This window comes from Garra rufa, chromosome 3, assembly GCF_049309525.1.
Source record: "Garra rufa chromosome 3, GarRuf1.0, whole genome shotgun sequence".
Taxonomy (NCBI): Eukaryota; Metazoa; Chordata; class Actinopteri; order Cypriniformes; family Cyprinidae; genus Garra; species Garra rufa.
This window is the reverse complement of record NC_133363.1, coordinates 45,312,469-45,334,851: the sequence shown is the minus strand read 5'-3', so window position 1 is coordinate 45,334,851 and position 22,383 is coordinate 45,312,469. Positions and strand designations below refer to the sequence as shown.

Here is a 22,383-nt window from a genome sequence, read left to right as displayed (position 1 = left end):
TTTATCATGTATATAAATGACCTTCCAAGAACAAGAGACAAGAGCCGTATTTCTGAGAGGATCCACATTTTCTGTCAGTCTTGTGATTAATTTTTTTTTAGGAATGTCTACCTGACATTTCTGTTTCTTTCTAGTAGCATATATGGAGATATTACCCAAACAACCTTAACACGATAACCGGGCGTTTATGATACAGATGAGAATAAACACTCTACTGTTTATGTGTGTGTGATAGCCTCTTTGAAGCGCTAATGTGCGATTGGTGGGCATTAAGTGCAGGTATTTGGAGAGCGTGTGCGAGGCGGACCGGGGTCAGAATATGAGCGGTGCTGTCAGGCTGTGTTAGGCTCCTGTGTGATCTCCTCTCTCTCTGTGTTCAGCAGGTCCAGGGTCACATGCCTCCACTCATGATCCCCATCTTTCCACACGACCAGCGCACTCTGGCAGCAGCCGCAGCAGCCCAGCAGGGCTTCCTCTTCCCCCCAGGCATGTCCTATAAGCCAGGTAAGAAAACACACTTTAGCTCTTTGAGTTTCGTCTACATATCTTTATTTCACTTGCTCCTTGTACACAGTTTTCTGGGTTATTCTAACATTCAGATATACCTTTAAATATTCACATATCAAAATTTTACATATTTATATTTAAATATGTGACCATGGACCACAAAACCAGTCATAAGGTTAAATTTGACAAAACTGAGATGTAAACATCACATGAAAGCTCAATAAATAAGCTTTCTATTGATATATGGTTTGTTAAGATAGGACAATATTTGGCCGAGATACATCTATTTGAAAATCTGGAATCTGAGGGTGCAAAAAAATCAAAATACTGAGAAAATCACCTTTAAAGTTCTCCAAATTAAGTTCTTAACTATGCATATTACTAATCAAAAATTACATTTTGATATTTTTAGAGTAGGAATTTTACAAAAAATCTTCATGGAACATGATCTTTACTTAATTTCCTAATGATTTTTGGCATAAAAGAAAAATCGATCATTTTGACCCATACAATGTATTTTTGGCTATTGCTACAAATATACCCCAGCTACTTAAGACTGGTTTTGTGGTCCAGGGTCACATATGAATATTAATTAGGGATGCATGATATTTATCGGACAGATAAATTATCGACCGATATGGGTAAAAATTACGTCATTTTTATTGCTCCGATAAATAAATGAAATCCGATCCGATAAAGTACTCTTGCTGGTAAATCAATCAATCAGTCTGGTTTATCTGAGATTCATCTGCTCGAGTGCAAGTGACTGCAGCTGTAAACTGCAGTGACTCTCGGCCTTTGTCGCGTTTAATACGTCATCATCTGTGTCGTCATCATCGTCTTCGCCGGTCTGGAAGTTTTTTGCGGTGGCAGAGGAGGACGATGCTATTGCTATTTGCAACACATGTTTAGCAAGGATTCTGCGAGGAGGTAAAAAGCCGTCAAGATTTAACACAACAAATCTTATATATCTCACTTCAGAGGTCGTCATCGCGGTGAATCTGTTTTGGGGTCCGTTCACATGTCGCGCCTAAAAACGCTAGGCGCGCCGCTTTCTCTTTCTTTCCAAACCGCTCTGTAGTGTCTGCTGTGGCGTCTGCCGTTGCTAAGCAACCATGACCTGCGCTCTTCATAAAGAAGTTTCAGCAAAGGATAAATGGATTTTCAACATTAAAAATCGCTTGCAGTAGCTCTGTTATTAAATTTATTTAAAAATGTTTATTCCTGTACAGCTATGATAAGCTGTTTCTCCACCTTGGCAGTGCTTTCAATGTTATGAAGGGAAAGGATGAAGTTGATTGGCTGGTTCATGTCACATGACCTGCGTTGGGCTTGCGGCATTCTGAAAAGTTGAGATGTTTTAATCTCGATTCTGATGTTTTATTCCCCGTCTTGTACGATTTGGTTGTTGCACACATTCATAATATGATCAATAAGAATGGACTACACGTAAGCTTTAACGGACATTTGGACATCTGACGTTAGTCCATGATGCACTTTTCATTTTTTCCAGGTTGACAAATGTCAAAGCATTTTATTTATTTAGAATTGTGGTGCCTTACACAAAAAATAAAAACATTTTTGAACTGTCAGGACTGATGTTTGCTATGATTGTTTGACCCAGATATATAATATACATTTCATTAGTTTATCTTAGATTTTGTATTCTCCTGGGTGCACAAAATTATCATAGAAAAATATAACGTATTGGGTATCGGTATTTCATATCGTGCGTCCCTAATATTAATACATATTCATTTAATGTGTTTGCATATTAATTTAATATAATCCAATAATTAAACCAATATATTTTAAATAATAATTAATAATATTACAAATTATACTACTGCTGTTACAAATCAGAGTTCACCCCAAAATAAAAACAACATTCCAAACCTGTATGTAACACAAATGAATATATTTTGAAGAATGTTTCAGCTATTAAGCCAGTTACTTTCATTGTATGGACAAAAATAACACACATTTTTCAAAATATCTAATAGAAAAAAATAATAATACAGAATTCAAATTTTTGGTAAACTACACCATTAAACTCTAACTTCTATAGTTCTATAGTCAGCATAAACAAAAAACATGGATGATAAAAACAATGGTCTGTATATACAACTGTATCTTTGAGGGGAGACAATAACAAGTTATTTCCTGGCTGTCTATTATTCTTTTATCTGTGGTATTTTTTTTTCTGCTTCACCTTACCTTAGAGGAACATACGGGCTACTTTTAGTCTTTCTTTACCTCCTTTACAACTTCCTCAGCACATATTTTATCATCGCTTGATTTCCCTGACCAAATCATCACATTGTTTTTAAAGAGCCCACCCCTTTGGATTCAGAGAGCAGAACATCAAGCCCTCCTTGTCAAGGCAATTAATTCTGAACACTGTGAAGTGTATCACCTCGGTGAGACAGCCTGTTTTGGCAGAGTTCAAGGCGTTTCAAGCCTTCAGAACAATGGATGGCGTGAATGAGGGCTGGAATATAAACACTGTCAGCATGAAAGGGTTTCAACTTCATGGGCCATAAATCTGCCGAGAACACGTTACTAATATAATACTCTCCATGCCCCCGTAAAATATGTTGTTATTTATATTATATATATTATTCATTCAGAACTGTCAATTTTTTGAGGGATGTTTGGTCTGTAGATACCAAAAGCCAATAGGTGATACTAAATTAGTCATTTATTACTCACAATCCCTAATTATTTCTGTTTCTTTAAAAAAATTTAAAAAACAGTAAGGTGACCCATATTAGTGCACATTTTCCTTTTTGGAACTGAAGGGCCTCTGGTGAAGCAGCCATCGTACTTGTCCTGGCACGCCTTTTTTCTCCTTTTGTGAAAAAGAGAATTGCTCCTCACGCAAGCACTGTAAATTCAAAAACAAATTTGTAGGAAATTGCTACAACACGCAGGCTGACTCACTGCCAGTATCCCTCACCCTCATATCCAACCATTGTTCTGAGGTTTAGGGATGTGCCAGTCTCAGTTTCTGTAATTAAACCAAGTATATTCCTGCCTCCCAAGGGATCAGTAGAGTTTAGTTAAATTTCCATCATTCTATCATTTTTCCCTTATTTTTTCCCTCTTTTCTTTACCACAGAGGACTGGTGAGAAAATAAAAATGGTTGTTTAATGAGTTTTCAGTGTAGCTACTGTTAGTAGACCTGTAGGAAGTGGAAAGGAACATAAATTAAGAAGACAAAAAGCTGAGTTAGAATTATCGAAGAAAAAAAAAGAAAAATGATCAGTGCAGCTCAGTAAAAAAGCTTTCCTTTTGTCTTCAAAGTATGCTTTGAGAAACCACGTTTGTTGTCAGCACCTCATCAAAAGGCAAATATACAAGAAAAAAGAACAAGAGCTAGACAGAGAGACTGATAAGAGGGAGGAAAGCTTCAGAAGTCAGCAGGTGAGAGTTAGATTATTACAGGGTGTGGTAGAGCAGCTAATAAATTAACTAAAAAGGTAAATGATGGAACATAAAGTCAGCTATTTTGGAACTACAAAGGCATGACAGGTTGAACAAAGAGCCTAAGGGCTTTCTTTTCCCCAGTTTGATTTTTTAATATGTTTGACATGGAAAGCGTTTTAGTACAAATAACAGCAGCTGTAATGGAATCCTTGGCGTGTGTAAAGCACTTGCATTATTCATAATTTGCGAAACAGCGGCGGGGAGAAAGTTTTAGGACATAGCTTATTGCTGTTAGTGCGCATGACTCGACTTATTGCCACAGATAATGCGATAGGTCTCATTGCTGTTTGTACTGCCCAGCGTGGGGCTGCCCGGCCGGGCTCAGCGCAAGCGGCCAAGGCCCGATGCTGATGGCCTTAACCCTGCAGTGAAACAGCGGAGATCCCCTTTCTCACACACTGTGCTCAATGACTTGGGCTTGGTATAAAGAGAGGACTAGGGTCATTCTTTACTCAAATAGAGTTGTGGAGGATAGTGGTGATTCCCCCCGTGCAGACATGAACACGTTGGTATTGCTGATCGTAGATGTTCACGGCCCTTGGGACGCAATGAGCTCTCAAAGCCCCCGCTGGTGAGGCCGCTGACAGCCAGTGATTGTACAGAACTTAGCCTGGAGGGTGCGTTCATGTCACAGAGAATGTGCGTCAGGCATTTAGACATTGATACACTACATTAGCAGTCCCAGTTTTGAGCTTATATATGTCAGAGTTATGCCTTTTTTACAATTGAATGCCTGAATTTGAATCGAAATTGAATTAAGGTAGGAAAGTTTGTGAAATGGAAGAAGAATCAAAAGATTTAGCCTATAGATAGATAGACAGATAAATATTCATTTAATTTAGAAAAATTCCATTTTAACATGGCCAGTTCACCTCAGATTTACACTGATGAATTTATAGAAAGCCAGTTCTTCAAATCTGAATTTTGCATAACCGTGCTATAGATCATTGTCAGTCGCTGTTCCAAGTAGTATTTTATTTTATTTTGCAAAGTACGGGAGTGTGGAAAGGAAAACTAGGCTTTAGGAAAAGGATATGGCCAACGGCTCTTACATCTTCTGAGCATGTGTTCAGTCCACCGTGCCCCAGCTCTGACCAAAGTATTTTTTTCCTCCATAAAAAAGAGCCTTCAATCTTGGCCTGGAGGAAGGGTCGTGAGCCTGGTAGACACTGAGCCCTTTAACAAAACCATTGATTTCAAAGAGAGCCCCACTCGGCTTGAGTATTCCACATGCTTGGCTCTTGGCATCAGGTGGAGTAGAAGTGAAGAGGTTGCAGAAGGAGCACTCCGCCAGCCGTTCCTTTCCACTCTCCTCCACCTTTTCATTAGCCTCGCAGCCCTCGCTTCTTATGGAGCACCGGTCCGCGTCAGCGGTAGTGGTGCCCTGTGCGAGACCCTTGGGTCCTTCCACTTAAAGAGGCCCTGTGCCAAGTTGGCAGTCCAAATTGGCCTCGATTTGCAGCATGATACCTGGCTGAAACAGAATACACTATGAAGCTCTCTAGCAATGCCTTTATGAGAGAAAGCACTTTAAGCATTATTCAGCAGCCCGCCTAGCCCTTTTTAAAGAAAAGAAGACAGTGGAGTATTGTGATCTGAGCTCAGCAGGTTTGCCCCTTCCTGCTTGGTGTCTTTGCAAAGCTTGCTTTGATAAGGTACCTCTCTAATAAAGTGATGCTATCACAGGGGAATTACATGATGAAGTGGATGCTCTGGCTTGGATTTTCTGGCCTGAAATGTGTGAGCCAACCAAGTAGTGCTTCAGCCACTGTTGGCTACTCTGGAAATTTGTTTTAGTCATTGCTTTTGTCTTTTAATGAAAATATAATTTAAAGTTAGTCAATAATTCACTATGACTATAGGATATAATTTTAATCAGTTAAATGTGTGTGTATATATATATATATATGTGAGGGAGCCCACTATTGGCCTCCAAGGTGGGCTGATAATAAGCTTTTGGCCCTTGGCCTTAGCAGGCTTGGAGAAACAACCCTATTGGGCAGTGGCGTCATTGGAGCCTCACTGGCATCCGCTGGCTGGAGACGGGCAGATTTGCCTTTTAAACTAGATTCACTTTCACAGACTGACATAGAAAAAGCTGGCAGTCAACCCTGTCTACTTGAGACACTAGCTGCCCACCCCCCAGACCATTAGCCTTAGCCTAGTGTTTTCAGCTGGCACCTGACCTGCCCATGGCTCACATAACATATCACCACAAGCATAGAGCGAGAAAGAGAGAGAGAAAAAACCTTGGACGATAATGACCCCCTCTCCGACTCTCATTGCACTATTTGAAATCAGTTCAGTTGTGTTCTTTATTCACCTCTGCCACAGGCCGGGATTGAATTTCCTGGCTGCATCACAATGTGCTGTGGTCAGTCAGATTGCAAAGTGAGTAAGGGGGGGGGGGGGGGGGAGAGGGAGGATATATGTGTTTACCCCCATGCTTGTGGCTTAATAGCTCCATATGTTTGTGAGAAGAAGTGACAGGCAGAAGTGGGGGCTGAAAGAGGGCCAATTCCCTTTCCATGGGCACGCTTCAGTCAAACCTCTACTCTGTGAGCCAGAGAGAGTGTTATATACACCGACCACAGCACAAAACACATCTCACACACTTAAACACACACTTTCAGAGGCACTCAATTATCTGTATAAGGTTTCCAGAGCTATATCTCGAGGGGGGGTTTGTTCAAACCTGTAGTTTTTCATCTGATTCCTATTGTGTTTTCTGTTTGCCCAATTGTATTGTTTGATTTTTTTGGATGCGTTTCATCTCTTGATGAAAATGTCTTTCAAGCTGCATTTAGATAAGAAAATAGTCTTGTTAAAACCTGTTGAAGTTGGCGTCAGCACCGTTTCTCTCTTTCACACACATATTTTACTGTGCCAGATCACATTGTAAAACACATAATGGCATGTAGAACAATAGTATGACGAGGCAAGCTTCTCACAGAACATGATATAAATTGTAGATACAAAAAGGTAAAATGGCATAACCTTGAACACAATGCACAGCCAGATCAGAAAGGACTGTGCAAGTGTGGGCAAAGATAAAAAAGGGAGAAGGAAAAAAGCCCGAATGTGAGAGAAAGAGAGACGTTCCTGTGTAAATCCCGCTCTGCTCTGGCCAGCTGACTCTTTTGTGAGTGCAGATGTTTGGGCTGAGTGCCGAGGCTGGGTGCAGGCAGGCCCACAGGAACTGTGTTGGCACTTGTCTGGCCTGCCGTTGGGCCGCTCATTGTCTCAACCTGTGCGCATTGTTCACTATCTCCCCCTCCTCCTTTCTCCGACAGGTGATAACTACCCGGTGCAGTTCATTCCATCCACAATGGCAGCTGCTGCCGCGTCAGGACTCAACCCTCTCCAGCTCCAGGTATGTACAGTCACAAAAGAATTTACGGGCAGCGGGCCAAGCCCTCAGCACCGTGTGAGCAAACCAGCTGTATGCTAAATAACAAGTTAGAGCTAAATCACTCACACACCGGTCCACCCCTACAAGCTTAACACCTTCCATCTGCAATATAGCCCGTTTTTACAGCGCAGCCCTGACGCCTATGCATGGGAACCTGGTGTTGCGTCGTCGAAGGGTATTTCAAGAGCCTCTCATACCTTAATTGCTTTCTCTGTTGACGCCGTTTTGAGTAACTTTGTTGTAACGTTGCGTATCAAGATGGAAGAGCTTCCAAGACCCTCCGGGCTGCCTTGGGAGCATTTCTCAGATGCTATCTCAATGTAGATTCATAACTTTGTTACAGTTTACTTCATCATGCTTGTCATTTTAATTGTTTCTTTTATTCCTGATATTTTTTCACAAAGAGCACGTTTTTTTGCAATTAATGCCGTTAGTTCTTCCTGTTTACTGTTTATTTGTTAGAGTTGTGCTTTGAAACTTTTAATGCACCTAAGTTCCTTTAAGTTCTTTAAGCAAAGACTGAAGGATCAAATGAACGAGCGCAGAAGGCGATAGAGCTCGCAGCCACATAGCGGATTCATTTATTCGTTTTTTTCTCGCTTTTTTATTCATAGACAGTTGTTGTTTTGTCAACAACAGTGGTAAGCGGTTGATAGCAATTAGACATTAAGCTCTCTGATAGCTGGGAATGTTACAAAACAAAGCGGAGGGAGGAGGACGTGCGGGGGAGAGAGGATAGGAGAGCGTTTCGTACCTTTTCTTCTTGCTGATACATGTGCACAATTTGTCCTTCGGAGCTTATCGCTCTCAGCATTAATGAGCCTTGGCAAGTTGGAACAATGCTTGCAGCTGGAGCTGGAAAGGCCTTTGCTATAGCATGCGACTTTGTGGAGAACAATCATCTGTGTTGAAGGTGTGGAATGCATCTATTCATGTTAAAGAGCGTGTGTAGAATATGCATGCACTTGTAAGAACGAGCTAAACAGGGAGCGAGCTTGTGAGCAAAAACCGATTGAAAATAATTTCGATCCGTACGTGTCTTCCCTCCCCCCTTTGGGAGTAGGCTGCGGTGGCGTAACCAGGGCCCGTCCCGTCTATTAATAGCGTTCCTGATGGGTCAGCTCGAGTCTGGGATAGTCATATATCAGGAGGCACCGAGACCTCTCAGCCATTCATTGTGATAATAGATTTAACCCTGGGAATGGGCTGAGAGCAAGCCTCCGAGTCCATGACTTGGCTGACCTTTAGAAAATACAGTAAACACAAATGAGTTGCATTCCCATTAATTGAAGTTTGTCTGTCTGCCACAGATTTAGCCGAGCAGATTGGTATTTACTCTCCGTACCCTTCAGTCTAAGAAAGCCCGGCTAGTCAAACATACCCTTTCCGCCGCAACTGAGCTCCGATCATCACGTGGAAGATGATTAAAAATGATCAGGACGGAGATAGAGGAGATGAATCTCATTCCGAGTGGGACGGTAATGTCGTTAGCGCTCGCGGTTTGTCTGGCTGGCTAAGACAGAGAAGTTGCGCGCAGAAGTTCACTTTGAGGACAAAAGTGCAGGCAAAACGTCCTTCTGAAAAAAAATGACAACAGACGGACGCGGACGAGGTTGTAATTAAGTGAGGAAGGGCGACGCGGACGGATTTGTACGGTGGTTAGCACGTGCTAGCATGTGGTTGCGCGGCTGCTTTTGTCTCTCTTCCTTTTTTGAGCAGAAATAACAAGCTTTGAATTCCTGTCTTAAATCAAAGGAAGCGGATCTTTCTAAATATGTCAGATAAATGAGGGCCAGCGCTAGGTCAGTGTTAATGAGAGGTATGTATGGATTTGTGTGCTGTGTCTGGGTGATTATCTGTAATGGCAGTATCACTGAGCTCGCACCGCTTATGCATCACTGATCCGCTCGGTGGGAGTGACCTCACCTATGAGATCCCCACTTCCTGTGCCAGTGGACCCACCCACCGCGTGCCACTGGCTGGGTGCATCTGTCTAATTAGAATATCTTCACTTGTCAGCAATTCTGGCAAGGTATCATTTTCCCTAATTTGCTCAGTTTAGACTGGGGAAATATATGAACCTTAAAAAATGCTCTGATTGGAAAGGAATTAATTCCCACAATGCTGTGCTCGGTCATGCAGGAAGAGGGACGGCCGCTCTGCCAGTCTTAATGTTGCCCATGCTACCGCTCACAATTTTACCGTGTCATAACAGTAAGTGGGCTGGCTGCGGAATGTCTCTCTCTCTTTCTCTCTTTCCCTGTCACCCCGGCCCATCCGCAGGCTAACAAAAGGCCTCAGGTCCTGGGGAGTGGAAATGAAAGCGGCCAGGCGATCTGAGAGCGTAATTTGCTTGTCAATACATTTCCCTCGACCGGCGACATGCACGTACACGCGCCCGCTTGTCACCGCGCATCCCAACGTGGCGAGTAATTTCGCTCAATGCGTCCCTGACAGATTGGCCCTCGTCTGCAAGTCACCAGAGAAAAGCCGCTCAAACTATTCCCCAGACCGTGTGCCTCTCTTCATTAAGACCCTCTCAGGGTTCAGGATGAGCTGGGCACGGCCTCCGAACAATGGCTCCATCCCCCGGCATTGCTTCCCTATTAGAAGTGACACCTCTCACCTCCAGGCGGAAATTGTGTCGGATTGTAGCCGCATGGCCAGACAGTCTAAAAGGAATTATCCTAATTCTACAAAAGAATTCGATTTTATTTTTTGTCTGCTTGAATTGGCATTTAATTTGCCAGCGTACAAGATCACCTTACATCAATTGCTTAGAGGAAAACAATTTCCTTAAAGCCATTCTGTCCTTGATATATTGTTTTGCCACGAGTTCTATACAAATCTCGAGTCGACTTGTGAGAGGCCTGTTTTTTATCATTGGAAGCAGTCTTCTGGGTTTAAGCAGTCCTAAAATAAAGCATCATGGGATAAAGAAGAACATCTGGGTCTTCCCTGTGGCATATAATAGAGGGAGCGAACACAAATAGGACCTGCTGGCCTCTGTCCTGCTCTCTCTTTTACTCTTTTTTTATACTCCTTCCTTTATTTCCTTATCTTTCTCTTTTATTGATCTCATTTTATATCTTTCTTTTGAATGACAAACTGTCATGGTTTTAAAATTCATGCAAATGAATTTGCTGTGTATATACAGTTAAGGGTCGAAAGTTTATATCCCCCTTTCAGAATCTGCAAAATGTTAATTATTTTATTTTTTGAAATAACAGTTGAATTTATAAAAAATACATCTTATCTTAATACTGTGTTCTTATACCTGAATGATCCACAGCTGTTTTTTTGTTTAGTGATAGTTGTTCATGAGTCCCTTGTTTGTCCTGAACAGATAAACGGCCTGCTGTTCTTCAGGAAAATCCTTCAGGTCCCACAAATTCTTTGGTTTTCCATCATTTCTGTGTATTTGAACCCTTTCTAACAATGAATGTATGATTTTGAGATCCATCTTTCACAATGAGGACAACTAATGGACTCATATGCAACTATTACAAAAGTTTCAAATGCTCACTGATGCTCCAGAAAGAAAAAAAACATGCATTAAAACATTGAATTGAAGATCAGGGTAAATTTAACCAAAGAATTTGTGGGACCTAAGATTTTTTTCTGAAGAACAGCAGGCAGTTTAACTGTTCAGGAACAACAAGGGACTCATGAACAACTTTCACTAAACAAAAAAACACAGCTGTGGATCCTTCAGGTAAGAGCACAGTATTAAGAATCAAGTGGATGTAAACTTCTGAACCTGTAAAATATCTTATTCAGGTCAGTTCTAAATAAACAATAACATGCATTGTGAATGATCCCTCTTATTTTGGTAAAATAATTAACATTTTGCAGATTCTGAAAAGAGTGATGTAAACCTTTGACCTCAACTGTATAACCTTATGTAATGTATAAATATTTAAATTATTACAAAATTTAATGCACATAGTTTAATGCACATTTTTAGCTCTGTGTGTTATCAAGTTTTTATTCATTTTAATGATGGCAGGGAAAGTCATAAACCTAATGCTTTACATTTAAGACTCTTCTTGAGAGTCAGGGAAACTTCTCCCAAACTTCTGCTGAGGATGAGGGAAGAGAGGAAATACTGTGTTATCTTTTGTTTGGATGCTCATGTCTCTGCATTCCGGATGTGTGGAGGGAGCAGGGCTTTCTGCCACAGCTAACAAGTGGAACACTTTTGACTATGAGCTGCAGAAATGAGAGCGAACAGCTGCTGGTGTGATTGAGGAGGAGAGGAGAGAAAGAAGGAGAGGGGAAAGGAGTGGCGCGTGCTGTGCGAGACAGACTCCGGAGAGATAGCCAGAAGACGAGAGGCGGTATGAGCACGGGGCAGAGGCTCTAATGGGAGGGATAGGTGGACATCTGGATGGATGGAATTGTAAAACAGAGAGGCAAGTAAACAGATAGCGAGAGATGCAGACCGTGCAGCTTAGAATGACCACCTGCGTTGATACCAGCACAGGGTTATTAGCGTAGGCTTGTATAGCAGAAATGCGCAGGACGCATCCTACCCGTCAAGTCAGTGAAGCTATGTAAGGAAAGAGAAGGAAAAACTGAGGTAGATGGGTTGAGATGGGGGAAGGGACAAATGAACGAGGGAGCAGGCTGGGCGCCAGCAGATGGGACAGATGTCTGGCCATACTGGAAAGCATTGGCGCAGCGCACTAGCGCACCCCTGCTTCCCTTTCTGACATCTGGGCCAGCCTGGGTCAGCCCGCCTGCCTTGGGCAATGAGCCTGGACAAGCCTTGTGGCACTCGGGCGCGGGCGCCCCAATGCTACTGAAATGGCAGAGTCGGCCATGCGGCAGTAACGCAGTCCTCTCCCCATGCAACCGCTCAGCTGTGCCCATACAGAGAACCGAGGAGTACGCACAAACACAAGAGCCTTAGTGTATGTAATTTAGTGTGTATAGTGTGCTTATGTTTTGACGTATGATAATGTATCAGTGGGGTTTTTTTGGCCTCATGGACACGTTTCACTGAGCTCAGACTGGGGCCTGTGCGGATAAGTTGGAGAGACAGTCATGCACCATTATAGCTAGAAGCACTAAAATTAGCTAAATCTGCCACTGTATTTCACAGCATCTGCCAGAGAGCAGTCGGCCCCTCTCTTTAAGAACAAACAAGAGACTCAAGGGTTTTTTCCCCTTCGCATGATGGCCTATTTGCCCGTCATATGTGCTCAAATCTAGTGTTTCATGAGCCATTTCAGTCTGCGGTCTCATTCCAGAGAAAAATTCTGAAAATATACACACTGTGAACCATAAAGGTGAAGCATATTACCATTGAAAAAAATCATACTGTTTATTTTGAAAGAAATTGATACTTTTATTGAGCAAGTACACATTAAACTGCTCAAAAGTAACTGCCAGTAACTTTCTATTCAAAGGAATCCTGAAAAAAGTAGTATTCAGCACAACATTGATGTAAGCAAGAAATGTTTCTTAAGCACCAAATGCACCACCGCTCTGATTATAACATCCATATTTACAGTGTAAAACACAGTGTCTTTGAATGCTATTTGACTGAAGAAAAAAAAGCGCAAGCTTCCTTAACCGGGCCTTTTTAGTTTATAAACAGTTTATCCTGACCGTTTACATACCTTTACACAGAGGTGGAGCACTGAATTGGCTCTCCGAGACACTTGAAAGCAAAGTATCCCTGAGTGCTGATGCATCCAGCGGCATGGTCTGAAAGTCTTGGGTAATCTGGATGATCTGCAAATACTGTTGTTGCAGGCAGAAACGGTGGGCCCTCTCATTTAACCTTTTCTGTCTCCAGAGGGGTTGCTTTTAATTATCAGAGGCTAACCGTTTGACCTTGGGCCGGACCCCACTCATTTGGGATCCACGGACTGTGAGATGGGCTTGGCTCACGTGTGCGAGAGAGGGAGGCGGGAGATATTAGTCTGGCTGCGTGTGTGTGCGTGTATCGCTCGAAGTATGAGGACCGCGGGCGAGCGAATTGAAAAGCCCCATTTCCCGAGCCCCTCTCTCTCTAACTAAGCTGTATAGCAGCGAGTCATTTAATGCTCAAGTGGACAAAGGTATTACCTGAGTCACTGGGGTGGATCAGGCCTTTTCTCTGCAGGCCTTTCTGAAACCACATGCTGAGAGCAGCTCAACATCTCTGCCTTTCTTTTTCTTTAGCTCGCTTTCGGCCTCGCTCTTTCTCTCCAGCACCACTAGTGTTCTGTCCCCATCAGCTCCCATTTCCTCAGAGCCAGCAGCTTCAGTACACACTGTAATAGCTCTCCACTGTGTCAGATTGCTGCTTATACACCACTTTGTATGTCTGTTGGTGTTAGCGCACGCATGTGTGTTTTGTGTGTGTGTTGAGTTAGGTAGCAGTTGAAGCACTCATCTTTTGTTCCTCTTTTAAAGTATCAAGACCAATAACCAATTATCATATTATTTTTATATTACATTATATTATAATAAATTAAATTATTATATTATATTATTAGGGGTTCAAACGCGTAGCTTGTAATTATTAGAATAGTCACTGATCAGCGATCTCCATGTAAAACTGATCGTAGAGACTTGAAACTTGGAGGGATGATGGTACTCACACCAAGGCTCACCCCAGATGGCCTGATGGGGGTGCTACAGTGATCAAAAGTACAAAATCACTAAATAAATTGTCAGTAGGCTAGTTTTGCAAACTAGTCCTAGGTTTTTCACCCGATCAGAACCAAACCAGTGCAGAAAGATTCTCTAGTGAGTGAATATCAATAATTTTCAAAAAAGGTCTAATTTTCGACTCATTGTCACAAAGGGATGGCAAAACATTTGAAAGGGGCAGGGCCACTTTTAGTAAAATGCCTATAACTCCTGAACGGGAAGCTATAACTGGGTTGTTTAGGCCTGTCCGAATTTACCCAAAATCTTATCAAGCCTAAAGAAAAACTCAGAGCTTCACGAAACCTAGTGAGCATATGCGATAGGTCATTCTAAACAAGCATGCAAAGTTTTCAGGAGATCGGACTACAGTTGCACTATAACAATCATAAACGTTACAAAACATAATATTTCTATGGTAAATAATCTTTATTTGCAAAAAAAGGCTTGCTACATAATGTTTTTTTTTTCATATGTGCTTAAATGCATCAAAGCGCTTGAACCCCAGTCATAGCTGCTTGCAGATATATTATTTTATTATTATGCATATTTTTGCATATGTATTTAGTATATATTATATGTTTTAGGTTGTATTATATGTTATATTTTTTCACAGTACTGTTTAAAAGTCACCGAAACATTTGTTTTAGAAAGTATCAACTTGAGATTTCTTTGCAAATATTATAATTCAGAGATATTTTTGTATGAACAAAGACTCCTACAACAGATGGTATGGCCCAAATGCACATGAAATATTGATTAGAGTTGAAATTCTTGTATTATATGAGAAATCAGAATGTGTTATGTTTTCCCGAGAAGACGATGCTCATGAAAATCCTGGTGAATATATGCTCTTTCACTCCTAATTTGTGAAACAGAAAGAGTGGAACCTTTATTATTTAAAGCTAGATTTAAAGCATTAATAGACAGTGTTAACTGGGGAATGATGCATTTGACCATGCTCAGCCTTTTCGTTTTTTTGGGGCAGGGGGCATGGAGCCAGCTTGTCCCGGCTGCCCTGTTCCCTGTTCAGCCATTGACTTTCAGCATGACCCTCATTAGCGTTGGCCCTGTCTGCTGTGGAGACCCTGCAGTATGGCTGGAGGAGAGGCAGAGGAGGCCCAATGGAGCCCTGCATTACATGCCCTTCAGACAGACTACCACATGTGTCCTCATACCAGGGTTGGGGCCATTCATGAATTGAATTGAGAATGAATGGTAAATTCCAATTCACTTCCTGGAATGGAATTGGAATTGGAATTGCATGCAGCTGACAGGAAATGGAATTGGAATTGAATTGGAATGCCAGGAAACAGAATTGAATTCAAATAAATTCCACTAAATTCCACTTGAGTTGCTAAATAAAATAATTTTACTTGATTTGCTTAATAGTTTATAGTACATTAAATATTGTAAATCACATAAACAACAAACATATAAAAGAAATACAAAGTACTGTATGTTTAGTAAGTTAAGCGCGATCATTTCACATGCCAAATTTCAGGAAATGATGATAATTCGATGCAATAAAAAGTGAATGAAATACATGAATGAACATGACTCATTTTTTTGTGAGTTGAGACGTAATATATGTGGTAATCATATATTGAATGTATAGTACATCCACAAACTTATCACCACTGTCATTGAATTATTAATTCATAATGTACCGTTCTCATTTTTATTTACTTGCATTTGATCAACTCTATTTAATACATGGTATTTGTAAAGCATCATAAATAAAGTTCAAATTTATGTCTCTAAATGTAATCACAAATAAATGCTCAGAAACAGCAATAAATGGAATTCAGTGGAATTTCCCTGAATTGAATTCCACTTCCTGTAATTCCAACTCAATTCCAACTGTTTCCTGTAATTGTTGTTGAATTCCAATTCCAATTCCATTTCCTTCTTTGAATTGGAATTGTTGAGTTCATTCCTGAATTGACCCCAACCCTGCCTTATACCACATCAGAACATCTCTCTCTGTCTCTTTTTGTCTATTTTCACACCTTTCAGCATCAAAACACATGGCCTTAATACACAGGCCACATTGTGCAGAGCTCGATGTGACACATTTGCAAGCATCCTCTCCTTTCCTGCCCTTGACGATAAGAAGCGTGCTACGTGTCACACCTCTCTGTTAGTATTTATTGTTTTTTCGCCTCTGTGTCTTTCTAGACCCTGTGGCTTTGACCCGTTAATCAGGCCTCACAAAAGGCAGTCTGACTGGCTCTAATTTAAAGCAAAGGCCAATTATGCTCTTTTTCCGGAACAATAAAGTTCTTCCCACGCAAGGTCAGAGTCCCTCTGCCCATCCACATCAGCAGCAGTGCTGTTAACAAACATCTGTCCAGCAGACTGGGTCGAGGGCTTCCTTCTTGTTCACAAGCACACAAACGCAAATCAGTCACATGCACGTTCACTTACTACCTATAGAGAAAGAAAGAATAGCGATTGTGTTTTTTGCTTTGCAGGACAAAGGCTTTCTGTTTACCAGGCTGGCGAGCTGCACTATCACTGTGTGAACCTAATCAGCCTGCCATTTCCGCTGTCCGTGTGCCGGCGCTTGCCCCAGGTCTCCTGCAGAAGAATGACCCTTTTGTGCGGCACTAATGTGCAAGCGTTTAACTTTGGTCCCGGAGAGCATTTTAGTGTTTATATCTCCTGATACATGTAGACACAAAGCGCTTTGTCTGGGCTCAGGTTTTTCTATGTGAGTGACTGAGGTGGGGCAGGCCACTAATGCTGGTGCCACTTTTTCCATTTCAGACAAATGGAGTCCTTATGTAGCCCAGTAAGGAAAGGAAATGAGAGCAGAGAGAGGGCAAACACGCTCGGGTACATACGCATTCAAAAAAACCTCTATGCTTTTTTTGGGTTGAAAATACAACGACTGAGGCTGTAAAAACATATGAATAATAGCACTGGGACGCTATTTTTAGGGGGAGACTGAAAAAATTTGGCTTAAATGTTGGCATTGTAGTTTAGGGTTTGGCTTACGCATGTCAAATCATAAAGTGAGGAAAATATAGTACCGCTTAGTCTGATCTTAATTTGATTCATTAAAGGGTGATATTTTATCACTAAAACTTGTTATTTTTTAAACTCTTTTGTTTAACATGGTACATTGGGCTGTAATTTTACTGACTTCTATTAGAGTATATAAATTACAAATATTATATATATATATATATATATATATATATATAACAGCTAGAATAGTGTTACTTTAGTATTATTTACATAGCATTATTGTTTTTATTAATATTTTGAATTAGTTTAATTTTAGATCAACTTTCTTAATTAATTAAATTAATAATTATTATTTTATTAAATTAATTTTGTTGTTTTTTTTTTGTTTTTTGTTTTTATATAAATCTTATTTTTGTTTAATACATTTTTACTTCAGTGTTAGTTTTAGTTCTAGTGTAGTTTTTATTTCCAGTTAGTAAATTTAGTGCTTCAGCTTAACCATATTTCAAGTAGTTGCAATGACAGCATTTATGATTTAAGATGTTTAGTTTAAGTTTTCATTTCATTTTGATATTTATATTTTATTTCAGCTTTATTCAAATAACTCTGTCCTGGAATACGCTTTAAATAATCATCCAATTCATGTTAGATTATACAGATCTGTTTCTAACCACTGGTTCAAGTCTCTGTTTCATGCAATTTCAGTGTTTTTAGAGCTGATTTTTTGTGGCCTGGTGTGATTCTTCTTATTTAATGTGAGAGACAAAAGACAATATAAGCATTTACCTGCTCGCTAATCAATATTTGCCTGAGGGAAAGCAGACGTGCATACAGCTGTCTTCCCACTAGAGAGCTGAAAGGAAGTGTGATTGTTTTAAGCGTGTGTGAATAATACAGCGCACTAAAACAAATGTCGATATACGATGTTGTACAATTTGACATTCAAACCCAGGATTTTGTATTTAATTGTCTCTTTAGATCTAACAATGCTTTGTTTTTTTGAACAGTGCAGTTATTACTTGGTCTGCATGGTGTGTGGGTATTAGCGATCTGCTGGAATAAAAATAATTCTCAATAGGTTATGACAGACAGTCAGTCTCAGAGCTGAAATCTAAACTTCTCCCATACACTCTCTCCGCTCAGTTCTGATAAGTGATTGACAAGTAGTACTTCAGCATACCGCTGAATGCGTACCACTGGAAGGTTGCTGATGTTATTGAGCACGTTGACCGTGAGCCAGTGAAAATTAGCAAAAGAAGGTGAATTCTCTTTGTCAGGCTTAATGGGTGTCTTTGATAGGAAACTCGACTAGCTTGAGTTTGTGTAACTTTAGGGGCACGTGCGTTGCGCCATCGAAGGGGGGAAGTTCAGGTGTCTGCGACACGAAAAGGCGCCAATTAAAGTCAAAGAGGCTTACTAGAGGGAGCGAGGGAAAGGAAATCAGATCTTAGAAGCAGCTAGGCTTCAGTCTGCAAATTTTGTGTGATGAGTGGAAAGACGAGCGGCTCCAAGTCTCTTGTATGCGTGCCATTGCTGTGTGGTTTTTCGGGGCTGCTGTCTCTCTCTGGATCCAGGCTTTGATATACAGTTAGACCTTTGATGGAGCTTCTATGCCGGGATGGAAAGGGAAAAAGCAATGCAAGGGAGAGAAGAAAAGAGAGAATAAAGGCTTTGAATGGTGTCTGGCTTTGGATGTTAACGCCTTGTGGGTTGTCTCCCTCCTTACAGCAACTCTACGCCGCCCAGCTGGCCAGCATGCAGGTCTCTCCAGGAGCCAAGATGCCTCCGCTGCCCCAGCCCCCCAATTCGACTGGGCCGCTCTCCCCGTCTGGCTTGAAGAATGAAAAGAGGGCCTCAACCCCCCTGGCTCAAGTCAAGGTACGATCCCGGTCTGGAGTGGTACTTGACCTAGTCTTCTCCACTTCCTCGTTCACTAAATCAGCTGTGGTAGGTACAGCAGCGAGCGCTTGCAGTCGGTTCTCCTCTCGCTCCGAGCCCATCAATCTGGGCTGCTTTTACAAGGCACCCGCTCTCTCAAGCAGAACTCTGTGGACAGGGTTGCTATGGCTTTCCCTGCTCCTGGAGAGCAATTTTTGGAACGCACGGTTTCTCATGACAGAGACTGGCCCACGTTTTCCTGCGCGTTACATTTAACTTGGACCGAGCTGAGGTTATGACATCAGAGGCACATAATCTAAATATATTGATGAGGCTACAATGATGTGATGACTGTCTTTTGTTTCTTTTATAAGATCAACACTCGAAGCATATACTGTAGCGCTTTTCCATCAGTCTTCGCTGATATACATCATCGTTTTGCGGCTGTAACCTAAAACACTTGCACATTTGGAAAAGTTTAGCTTAATATCACAATAGAACGGGGGTAAATCATTGAGCCGAACAGTAGTGTGTGCGTAGCACCCGTAATCCTCTTCAGTCGCTCAGCTAAGCTGCTCCTCCAGGGCTTTTGGAGCTCTGCCCTTGGAGAGAGCCGCCACATATCAACATCTCAGAGCATACGGTAAGATCATTGGCAATTACGCTGAGCCACAATTCAGAGTCGGACGGGCATTTTTAGACACTCTGCTTCGCTTTACTTAGCTGACACGTGTTGCATGAGATACGCCGTCTTAATATTGATCAAAGATGCTTTGTGATTTTTGCCCCGTTAACTCCATATGTAGTTACGCTTTGCTTAATTAGCTAGCAATCTGTTTGTTTGTCTAGTTGATGCGTAATTGAACGACAAACTGTTATTGGCAATCAGATTTGTAAAGAGCTGGGGGCAGTCTCGGTATGTGGCCCATCTGTTTGGACAGTACAACACTGCCAGTGAAATCTTTTTCTAGACTACACAAGATACATTAATATGATAAAATGCGATTTTAAAGTTAATGCAGTTTTGACATTATGCATTGTGTTTTACTCATAAAGTTCTCTACTTTTGGGGTGGGTACGATTTTTTACACATGCTTATCAACACTGCATTTATTTGATGAAAAATACAGTGAAACATTCATTTTGAAAAATATTATTACAATTGAAAATAACTGTCTATTTTAATATATTTTAAAATGTAATTTTTTTAGCAAAGCTGAATTTTCAACAGCCGTTACTACTCCAAATTAAAATAAAATAAGACCCTATGTTTGTCCCTAAATCTGAAAATGAGAGCTGTTCTTCCTATAGGGACCACATTTGGTCACCACAAAGATAACAGAACACACACATTAATTGTAATAGTAATTTTGTGAAATATTACTATAATTTAAAATTATATTGTCTATTTTAATATATTTTAAAATGTAATTTATTCCTGTGATAGCAAAGCTGAATTTTCAGCAGCCAGTATTATTACCAAATTAAAATTTAAAAAATATATATTAATAAAAAATAAAACATATGTTTGTCCCTAAATCTGAAAATTAGCGCTGTTCATTCTATAGGGACCACATTTGGTCACCACAAAGCCGACAGTACACACACACTTAATTGTAATACGTTTAGCCACAACAAGCTCTCTGGTCTGATTGCATTTGTTTGAAACAGGATGTATTAGCTGTTAACTGTTTCTCTCGGGCACGAGAGCAGGTGAGAAGATAAAGATGTGTGCTCAGACAGAGAGGGTTTTAATTAACCTGAACAAAGCCTGGCCCTCACCGCACCAAGGAGCTACAGCATGGCACAGAGCCTGGCTATGAATACAGAGCCTGTGTCTTGGAGGAGTCGGACTAATTAGTCTACAGTAATAGCCTCTGGTGCATTGTCTTTTATGTAAGGTGGAAAGCATCTCTCTATAGGGCGTCCCTGTTTTAACAGAAGCTTTGTGTCTTTTATGTACAGGAGGAGGGAACACAGCCTCTCAACCTCTCCGCCCGGCCCAAGACAGCTGAGCCCGTCAAATCCCCCACATCCCCGACACAGAGCCTCTTTCCAGGCAGCAAGAGCAGCCCGAACAGCCTGTCCAAGAGCGGAGGCATCCCCAGCCCCATCGGAGGAATGGGCCGTGGCTCGTCTCTGGGTAAAACTTCAGATTTCGTATTCTGTGTAGTGAAATCTTTTATAATTATTAACATCCTCACAGCTGAGAGACTAATTGTATATTTCTGATTCTTTGTAGTGTGCAATCAGAGAGTGAACTTGACACACTCCCAACTCATAATCTCTTTTAGACCCTGCCATTTAAACACAGGATGGTGTTGCTGTATATTTGTTTTCAAAGCTTGTAGTTCATCTCTCATATTAAGATTTTTTTTTTTTTGGAAGCTGCTACTAACAGTTACTAAAAACAGTCTTTCATTAAAACGACACTGTGTTGTTGAGCAGTGCTCATTTCCCTCCTCCTCTTGGAGCTGGGCTTTGAACACAGGCTTGGTGTTTGTTTTTCTACTATTTCCGAGATTTAACTGCCATCCCGCCTCACCTCACTTTGATCCACTAATTACAGAAAGGCGACACACACTGAGATTGCTCCCTTAGTTTCCTGCTCCCCCCCACACATGGAGTCGGCCACACTTACAGTGCACACATGCAGACTGTACTCACAAGACCTCCTATATTGTGTTTCACAATACAGCCCTAAGCATATGTGTATTTGTATGTGATTTGTCTCTGCAGACATCCTGTCCAGCCTGAACTCAACAGCGCTGTTTGGAGATCAGGATGCAGTGATGAAGGCTATCCAGGAAGCGAGGAAGATGAGGGAGCAGATTCAGAGAGAGCAGCTTCAGCATCATCAGCAGGGAATGGAGGCCAAGCTGTCTGCCCTCACCAGCATGGGCCTAAACAACTGCAGGGCTGATAAGGTGAGTTTGTTTGACTTCTGTAAAAAGTGTTTGGTTACTGCAGGGAATTGGGATTATAGAATCAGTTCGCAAATGTCAAGTGCTTAAATCAGGCTATAACTTTTTTCTTTTATTAAATTTAATAATTAATTTGATCTATTTATCTTTCTATCTATATATCTACTCGATACAACATTTTTGTTGTTGTCAATTCAATCAATTGACGCAGAATTGCCACTAATTTGAAAGTGAAAGTAAAATGCTCACATGCATTTGCAAGCTATTTAAAAGCGAGGAAAAACTCTAACAAACTATCTATCTATCAGACTAAACCATCCATTTAATCCGTGCCAAAAATTGGCAAAATTTACACACTGTTAAATAAATAAATATTTAATTCATAAAGTTATAAAATTGAATTTTTTATAATAATAAAAAAAAAACCATTGTCTGTAGGGCACTTTTTGAAAAAGGCGTAGTTTAAGAAATATGTTGCTTTTTATGTTATTATCAGAACAGAACTAAACCATTCTTGCATGTGAGTCATCAAAGTAATGAGATTACCTAAA

General features: G+C 41.0%; 1 protein-coding gene across 1 annotated transcript in view; it reads left to right on the top strand.

The window, feature by feature from the left end:
• The window catches only part of sox6 (SRY-box transcription factor 6), a 159,277-nt gene that overhangs the window by 115,948 nt on the left and 20,946 nt on the right, over window positions 1–22,383 (top strand). The window contains exons 9-13 of the mRNA XM_073837149.1: window positions 384–504; window positions 7,291–7,370; window positions 18,759–18,908; window positions 20,874–21,051; window positions 21,648–21,835. Coding sequence (XP_073693250.1) covers window positions 384–504; window positions 7,291–7,370; window positions 18,759–18,908; window positions 20,874–21,051; window positions 21,648–21,835 — 717 coding nt within the window. The remainder of the gene's footprint in view (window positions 1–383; window positions 505–7,290; window positions 7,371–18,758; window positions 18,909–20,873; window positions 21,052–21,647; window positions 21,836–22,383) is intronic.